Source organism: Epinephelus fuscoguttatus, linkage group LG12, assembly GCF_011397635.1.
Source record: "Epinephelus fuscoguttatus linkage group LG12, E.fuscoguttatus.final_Chr_v1".
Taxonomy (NCBI): domain Eukaryota; kingdom Metazoa; phylum Chordata; class Actinopteri; order Perciformes; family Serranidae; genus Epinephelus; species Epinephelus fuscoguttatus.
The window spans coordinates 5,676,356-5,685,936 of record NC_064763.1 but is presented as its reverse complement, the minus strand read 5'-3'; the positions used below and the strand labels follow the sequence as shown (position 1 = coordinate 5,685,936).

At 40.8% G+C, this 9,581-nt stretch overlaps 1 protein-coding gene across 2 annotated transcripts in view; it reads left to right on the top strand.

Moving 5' to 3' along the window:
- The window catches only part of robo4 (roundabout, axon guidance receptor, homolog 4 (Drosophila)), a 42,117-nt gene extending 32,817 nt beyond the window's left edge, over nt 1-9,300 (top strand). For both annotated transcript variants that reach the window (XM_049591490.1, XM_049591491.1), the window contains exons 17-19: nt 764-988; nt 1,219-1,568; nt 8,321-9,300. In XM_049591490.1, the coding sequence (XP_049447447.1) occupies nt 764-988; nt 1,219-1,568; nt 8,321-8,502 (757 nt within the window). In that variant the 3' untranslated portion in view covers nt 8,503-9,300. The remainder of the gene's footprint in view (nt 1-763; nt 989-1,218; nt 1,569-8,320) is intronic.
- The last annotated feature ends 281 nt before the right edge of the window (nt 9,301-9,581 follow it).

The window sequence follows — 9,581 nt, the reverse complement described above, 5'->3', positions numbered from 1 at the left end:
TTTTTGTTAAGTACATAACTCCACATGTAGTTTGTTTATAGCTTAACATTAGCTTTTGACTTCTGGAGATTATATTTACGCTTCAATAATCATGAAAGTGGTGTTCATTTGTGAAGATTGTGCAGAACAAAACATTTAAGTATCATAAACGTTTGTATGCCACAGAGCTTATTTTCCACAATAAATCAAAATCCGATGGAAAAATCCCATAGGCTTTTTGATGAGGGAACCAGGGCAATGCTAACTTCTGTGTTGGCCTACAGAGAAACATCATGCCTTGTGTCTGCATGTTAAGCATAGAGCTAGAGCCAGGAGGTGATTAGCTTAGCTTAACATAAAGACTGGAAGCAGCTAGCCGAGCTCTGTCTAAAGGTAATGAAAGCTCCTGATGACTGATAATAAACTTGTAAAACCACAACTTGTGTTGACATTTGTGTACAGAATAAACAAATAAGATATGATATATCTATTCATGAGCTTTGGGGGTGCTGGTAGACTTGATCACCTTAAAACAGAGCCAGTCTTCAGTTAGGTTGGGCATAAAATCCTTGTAAAAGGTCTTTATGTTAAGCTCAGTTAACTAGCTGCTGTCTGAAGCTTTTTATTTCGACTAGGCAAGTAAACAGCTAAGTGTATTTCCAGAATTTTGTTCCATGCCTAAATGCTGGCATGAAAGGGGACACATTCATGATTCTCATCATTTAAGAGAAAAAAAAAGAAGACAGAAAAAGTCTTACATACCTTTCTCTTTAATTTTCCTCAGCTCCAGTCGTTCTACAAAGTTAACAGTGGACATGGGCTCTCTGCAGTCAGTGTGTGCTGCGTCAGGCCACCGTGGGAAACCAGGACCCTCCACTAACAACAGCAGTTTCCCTTCCTACAGCCACCTGTCTACATCATATTCAATGAATGATGAACAGGGTGGCACATTGACAGCACAGGAAGCCACCCAGTATCTGGAGCTCAGCCCTAAACCTGAGAGATGCAGGTGAGGATACAGGGGGGACAGGTCCAGCCAGTACAGCTGGCTTTTATTCAGTTGATCCTAGTTGATCCTGGATCTTGGTACATTTTTGTAGAAAATGTCTGGTGTTTTAGAAGGAACATCAGTCATTATTGTACAGATGTTAACGTTAATACAACATATTGTGCTTCCCTAGCCAGTTTAGTTGATGCTGTATGTAGTCATGTGATCATGCCACCGCTGTCTGTCAGCAGCGCCCTGCCTCAACAGCATCCGTCCCTGCCAAACCCGTTCTCCCCCACCCTGGGCTATATCTGTGGGACTGGCCTCTCCACTCAGCTGGAGGATGACTCCACCATCGATGACCCTGAGGTGCCACCAATCGGCTTGCGACATGCCCGCCTCCAGAGCACACCTTCCTCCTGCTACAGTGAATGGGACAGCTCACTGTGGAACACCTGGAGCTCAGCAATGGACAGCAACATGGCCAGCGCTCGCACCAGCCTCATCAGCTCGGTGGACAGCTGCTATACTAATGACAGCGCCAACTTTGCCTGCTTGCTGGCTGCGGCAGCAGATACCATGAGTGGGGCCTCTTTGTCAGGTAAGAAGAGGAGGAAATGTTTTGGATTACTGACTGATGCTCATTGCAAACACACAGTGGTTCCACAACAAAGCAAGTTAAACATTATTTGGGTTGGGAGAAATATGTTTTTTCTGCTTTTCTATTCTGGTTATCATGTTGTGGCCCCTTAGATTGGTCTTGCAGTAGTTGGGGGCCACTGCTTTTAGACAGTGTGTAACTTGAAAGTGTCAAAAACAACACAAAAGAATGGCTTAGAAAAAGATAAAGTCGACAGATTGCTCTCTATTTTCAAACGTAGATCAAAATCTTGTGTTGGGTGTTCATGGAGAATGGGAAAGAACAGGGTACACAGGAAGGCAATCCAGGCACTCCAAAAATTACAGAAATCAAGGAAGGAAGGAAGTATTAAAAAGCCTTTATTGTGGTGGCTGAACCAGCATGTTATGACCACTGCAGGTCTTTGCCAGTGCTTTAAAAACATACAACAAAGGTATGGCCCCGCCTATACGGTAGCAAGAGCCAATAGTAGGCCTTTACATGACTCAGATAAGGACATGACAGATGAAACAAATAGAAAATAATGAAAAAATTACTTACTTACTTACTTACTTACTCCTCTTCGTCCCCAATGGGACATAAGGCTTCAATGAGCACTCTCCATTGCATTCGGTCCCTGGCAGCATGTTGGGCCTCTCCCCATGACAGGTTCATCTGTTCCAGCTCTTGTGTCACAGTTCTGCGCCAGGTGGTTTTGGGCCTCCCAGGTTTTCTTTTGCCTGGTGGTGTCCTATCTTAAGGCAACTTTTGTGATGTGGTCCTGCTCCATCCTCAACACATGTCCTAGCCTTCTCAGGTGTCTGTGCGTAATCTCCTTGGTGATGTTCTGGCTTCTCGTTTTCTTGTACAGTTCATTGTTGGAGATCTTATTAGGCCAAAAGATCTGGCATATTTGTCGGAGGCATCCATTATGGAACACTTTCATTCTCCTCATGTCTGTTTTGACAACTCGCCAGCTCTCTGAACTGTACAGCAGAACAGACTTTACATAGCTGTTATATAGGAGCATCTTCGTTTTAAGGCTGTATTTTTTTGATCTCCAGATGGGACGGAGTTGGGAGAAGGTACCCTGAGCCTTTGCCAGCCTTGCTTTGATGTCTTTTGATGCCCTGCTGTCCTTGAAAAAATAACCAGTTAATAAAGAACACAGAGTACCCTGACATAAGATACCCAGAAAACATATATATAAATATATACACACACATCTTTATGTATAGGCTGTGAGAAAAATGGTGAAGCCTACAGCAAACAGAGGCAAATCACAAAAACTCATTTGAAGTCTATATCCTCATTATGACCTGTTAAAGAATTATTAGAGCTGATGATTTAATAGCTAACGAAGACCTCAGGAGACTTTGGTAGATCACACACAGTATTAAATGAAGATTCTGTCGAGAAGAATCACAGCTCAACATACAGTTACATACAGAGTGTAACACAGTGAATGCCATCCAGAGATTCTGAGGGTGTCCTTGCCCAGTTCTTGCATTTAACCCAAACAGAATCCCCTTTGTTGCTCCACGTTCCCAAATATGGTTATTCTGTACTGATCTATGGCTTTGTGAAGTTTTCTATTGGTTACTTACTTTAAAGGGAAATTTCGTTTTATTTCAACCTGTCTCCTATCGTCCTAAATTTGTTTCAAGTGACTAGTGACATAAAAATAATAGTTAGCATGTTAGCCGTTAGCCTGGATACAGCCGGGGCGCATAGTAGCGTCAGACCTGTTAAAACGTATGTGAATGGGCATACTTGTCAGAGAGCACATATAGAAAACGACATGTAAACATGTTGTCTTACCTTACCGGTGTGCTGCCATGTTTGTTTACCATTTAGCTCTGCTTTCCAAAGCGCGACCGAAATATCGGGAGAACAAGCAGCAATCTCATACCGTGCCTGAAATCTCGGGAGAACAGGCAGCAACAGCTGGAAGGCAGAACCGGACAATAGCCTGAAAAGTTCATTCATTTATTTTATGAACGATTTATAGAATAATGGCTGACTTTTTGCCAGACTTCGACTTTGTGGAGGAGGAATTTGATTTTGCAGAGTTTGATGGCTGCCCTTATTTATTTGAGCCAAAATACACTGACGAAGAGCTTTGTGAAATTGAAGAACGGAGGAGGAGAGAGAGAGAGGCGCAACAGGTAGAGGACGAGAGAGGAGGAATGGCTCCTGCAAGGCTGCGTAGCTGTGGAGATTGGTGGTGTACCTGTGAATGCTGTGCCCCAGTGCCCACAGAAGAGGAATGCCTCTGTTGCAAGGAATGGGACCGGTTGCAGCCTTATTTTCAAGGTCTGGATTTGACCGAGGACGAGACACCTCCACCTGGAGTAGTATCCAGCTGGGCTTTATCTAGAGCTCGTGAGATATATTTCGGCTGTGCTTTGGAAAGCAGAGCTAAATGGTAAACAAACATGGCAGCACACCGGTAAGGTAAGACAACACGTTTACGTGTCGTTTTCTATATGTTCTCTGACATTTATCCTAACGATATGAGGCGGTCTTTGTGGAAAAAAAGCTTGTTTAGTGGACTAACTTTGCACTTGAAGTATGCCCGTTCACTTACTTTCAACAGGTCGCTACTGACGCTACTATGTGCTGTATCTAGGCTAACAGCTAACATGCTAACTATTATTTTTATGTCACTAGTCACTTAGTCTCGTTCAGCAGATCTTTCTCAAGAAAAGAAAGGTCTGGCAGGGCCAACTCTCACTTTGAGATTGGAGAAAAAAACGCCCTGGATGCTTGTATTTCTTAACTTTCTTTTGCCCTTGCAAAAATATCGCTGGGGGGAAACAGATTTTGGTGTAACACGGCCACAAAAATATCGCCTACAGGACGCGAACCATGGCAGAAAAATGGCTACATCCCCGCAAGATCAAACACAGCAAAATTAGTAAAGGACGTGTTGAAAACGGTTTAAAACTGCTACACAACCGGAGGTGGAAGGGCGGGATTTCAGCGGGTGGCTCGTTCCGCCCAATGAGAGGCTGATCTATGCAGTGAACTTCCGCTGTTTCAAGTGACTATTAATCACTTGAAACAAATTTAGGACGATAGGAGACAGGTTGAAATAAACCGAAATTTCCCTTTAAACAACAAGCCTGCTCACCTGGCTGGCTCTTAATCCCCTTGACTGTTTCTTACGAAATGCACATATTTAAAAAGAGACTCTTGTCTGTTGAGCCTTGAGCATAGGGCAGTCTCCTTTACCCTTAACCTTGGGAGCTATGGCAACAAAGCCGACTAGACACCCTTATCTGGGCAGCTATACCCCTTCTGCCACAACTGGGAGGCGACGGATGGTGTGCATTCATAACAAAGGTCAATATCCTGACCTCGACCGCTGTTACCTGAAGCATAGCTGTCATCCATTTCCAATCGCATATTTATGCTCAGCAATGTAATCTCTCCAGCATCTTTTTGTACAGCCCATGTAGAGAAAGCCTTCCACACATGGACAAGTGAGGTGGTTTATAACAAAAGTAGTGCTGCAATTAATAAAATCAGTTAGTTTATAAATTCTGTTTGTATTATCATCAACAAAATGTTCAGTTTACACAATGTTGTCACAGTGACAGCAATGCATACATTTTAAAGTGCCATACGGTTTGGATAACCAAGAGCCTTTTTTGTCTGCTGGAAGATGCAAATGCATAAGCCTGTCCCTAAGTGTCGGGGCGCATCTTAACAAAAATATAGGGAGTTCAGGAAAGACTCTACTCAACAAAGTATCACTCTCAATAATGGGATAATTATTTATAACAATGCATTTGATTTGTTCAGAATGTGTATTGTATGTGGTGATAAAGAATGGACAAGACTGACTTGTAGGCTTCTGTCTGATGTTTTTTTTTGAAGAAGTGTATCACACTCAGGCGACTGTGCTCTGTCAAAAGCATACTGAACCACTCTGGGTTTGTAAGATATGTTTGAAAACCTATTGGGCATAGCCTCAGCCTTTTCAATGAAAGTCTTCACCACAAATACGTCATACGCTTTGGAACTGGCCATATGGGATGTTTTGTCTGAGTTGCATGTCACTGTCCCTCAGCCCCCTTAAAGATAGTCAGGTCCAAATATATTAATACGGTGCTTGAGAGTATTCAACAACACAAATGAATGGCTAATGATAAACATCCTCCTCAGACTGATGATCCCAGGCTGTTGTGTTTATTGCATTTCTCCACTAGATGGCGTCCTCTGTTTATGAACGATCACGTGGTAATATGCAGTCCTGTAGTCAGACTAGTGACATCCAGGAAATCTGTCAAATATGAAACTCATGACACAAGTTAATTTTGATGTTTTAGATTCTAAATCTGTAAAGAAGAAAAATAATATCTTTTTGGAGGTTAGAGACAGAGAGTGTGTCCACATATATGCCACTGTGTGTCAGTGGTTGTGCATGTGGCTGTTGCTGTGAGACACAAAGACATTAAGTCTAATTTCTTAGGTGTCACCAGGCAATTACTTAGGACCTTTCAGCAGATTAAACCCCCCCCCCCCCCCCCAATCACCTCATCAGTCACTCTGCTGTCCCTCTCAGCTCTATTCCATTTGCTAAACTCACTTTTGGCTGTTTTCAGTCTCAGCTTTGTTCACACGTACAACTGTGTGATGTAAAAAACAGACTTGTGTTTTCTGTGCAGTTTATAATGCAGTCTCACAGTGGCTGATAATAAACTTTAATAATATTGGAAGCCTCAGATCAGGTGAAACTACACCAAACTTGCTAACCGAGAGCTTTGCTCATTTTTCGTCTTTAAGATTTGGAGAATCATGTGTATCAAATAGAAAATTAGGTCAGTCAAACATGTGATTCTATGTCAAGAGGGCCTTTGAGGCAAATATGTTTTTCAGGGCTCCTATGGATCCTTACAAAGTCTGAAAAGGCATTGAATTTATTAATCTAAAAGTAAGGCCTTGAATAGTATTAAGATATCTTAAATCCATCTTTCATAAGTCTTAAAAATACTTCAGCTTAGGAGGTAGGATTTTATCGATGAACTTATTTCTAACGTTGTATTGTAAAATTTCAAAATCATTGGTGGAATCTATTTATTTTATATATAACATATCAAATGCCATTCACATTAACGTAATGCTGATCAGGATAGTGAACCAACAACAATCGTATTTTGCCTCTGGCCGGGATGCTCAGTGCACAGAATGCACTGTCTGCTAGCTAGCTGTCGCTGTATTTAATAAAAATTGCCTATTTGTAGTCTGTTCATTGTTTTTTTTAAGTTAACATCCAGTAAATGCTGCATACAGATTATATGAAAATTACAAAAACAGTACAGAATTCTCAAATACAGGCACATAAAGAACAATAGTACATGAACACCAGACGTTACGTTACCTTATGTGCTGTGCAAATGTGGTATTTTGCTGTAATAACACTGAAATTTCCTGGGGAATGTCCTCACAAGAAGCAGAAGATCATTTTTGCCTAATCCTGTATATATCAACCTAAAATAAAACACGTAATAGCTAGAACATCCATTCTTCTTACAGCAGAAAGCTGCAAGGCTTCTGTCTTCTGTGTCATCACATCATAGTGATGTCATTGTGCCACGTTGTGAGTCATGCGTTTTCATGTGGTTTTGCACCACTTGTAACATGGCATCAGAGGAACAAGGTTCACCTTTTCACTCTGCTCATGTAAATGAGCATGTCTCAAAAACCCAATAATGTACATAGTTCAAATAACTTTTGGAGTATTAAGAAATATTTTGTTTATGCCTCTACCTTTAAAAATCTTTTGGATCAATATGCTTTGTGTTTTTATTTTGTAAAATCTTGTGAAAAATGTCAGATTTTTGTGTTTTTTATGACACAATTTTAATACTTTTAGCAATTAATATGGTTTATTGACTGACATAATCTTTTGTCTTAGGTTGTACAGATTTTAGGGATATAAAGCATTTGAAGATACTCCAAGAAGGGACTTCACAAAAAGCAAAAATAACAATGTAGCCACAGATGGACTATCTCTGTCGCAGAGTTCAAAGGGTCAAATCTAACTTGTCTAACTCTAACTAAGCTGTAGGTACTCTGTTGTTTTTCTTCTCAGGGTGTGTTCACAATGGCCTCTGATATTCTCATTGAATACAAGTTGCTTCATCAGCAAAGGGGCAGTCAGAAAAATATTCAGCTTCTCATTTACCATTTAGCTCTCCACACTAAGGCTTATTGTGGTCATGTAAAGACCTGGCTTGAAGGACAGAAACAGTGTGGACTAATCATGTGAAAACAGTGGAGCAGCAGGGACAGGCTTGTTTTAGATTTGGGCACAGTGCAATATGCACTTTCACACTCTCACATGAATTGGCAGAGCCTCTATAGCATGATCCCTTCAGCTTGGAATAAACTGTTATTATTCCTGGACTGCTACACTTTCTGAGGTCTTTGAAATATAATAGTACCTTTAGAATCCAGAATGTGGCTGCAGTGAATTGGCAATGTTTGTTTTGGTGCCTCAAACATATTAGAATAGTTTTATTTTCAGTGACAGACAGCTGCTTCAAAGAAGCTTCTAAATTTGCTTTTCCTCAGAGAATCAGCGTGAAAGGTGTTCCTCAGAGGTCTTGAAATGTTTACTTCTTCTGTTAGCTTCTCCACAGGCAAAAAGGTTTCTGTTTTAATATAATCCCTCCACTTGATATTGAAATACATGTCAACATGTCGTCCTCTCTTGTGTTTAGACTTCTCTCCACCGGCCTCCCCCCTCAGCACCTTGTATCCGTCATTTCGTGCAGACGGCGACTCGTACGGCGAGCTGGAGCCTGTTCCTGCATGGGACTGGAGCATGGCGTGGGTGGAAGAAATGGAGGCTCAGTACAGAGCTCACTATCCTGGCAGAAACACCAAACCCTTTGACACTTAGGGGACTCTGCCAGGAAGGTAAAAGATACAACGTAACTAAATTTTTAAAAACTTCAGAAACACCTCTCAGCAGTGCCAGATCTGCAGGACAAGACGGGACAGACATGACACTGAAACAGTTACTGGTGTTGGAGAGTTCTGGAATTTTGAGGTCTGAATAATTCAGGGTTTGATGTGTAGCGATTTCCCTGTCAGGAAAAGGTAAATATCTGGATCTGAAAAATAATTGGAGCCAACGCCTTGATGTTTCAGATGCCTCTGCTCGTAGATGCATGCCTGTTGTTTGTCTGTAATAGTTTTCCCAGTTTACCTCAGGGCCGTCCAGCTACTATTTTGCATCCTTCAAATGACTTCCATTGAGATTCTAAAGTTTTCTTCCCTCTCTGTATCCTTCCCGCTCATTAGAGAATAGGATAATGAGATACTTCCCTCGGGATCTTCTCACCCAGTGTATTTTGAAAAGGCCAGAGAGACACAGAGACAGGATTCGAGACAGTGAGAAAGCAGTCATTAGGCAGAAGAAATACAGCACCAGGGTTTTCCTCACAGCACATGTTTGTTTCTTATTTTTTCATGTTTGTTGCAAAATTTTATTAGGGCTGAAGTCCTACCAAATAGAGCTTCACTTAGGGATTCTGTACAGACTGTTTTACTGATCAAGTGTATATATACAGCATATTCAACAAATGTTATTTAAAGAATTTAAAACATTCCAAATCATTTACTGTCTTCCTAATTGTTTGGTGATTTCTTTTATATTTTGGGAATTTTTTTAGATTTTTTTTTTTTTTTTTTTAAACTTGATACACTCGTTCATTTTTCAAGGTGAGACACCCCAGGTGAAAACATAGTTCACCCATACACTGATCAATTTTGAGTTGAGATTTTTGGCTATTTTGCTTCTTTAAGATGTTGTCTTGTAGACTTGTGAAAAGAAAATGTCCAAAATACACATTTAGATGTTTATATTAGTTCAAGACTGTGTTCTGTCATGCAAAAAGCATATATTTAATTAGATAATGCCCCATTTAAAGCATATTTAAACATAAAATTTCTGAAAACTTGTAAAATAAAAAAAAT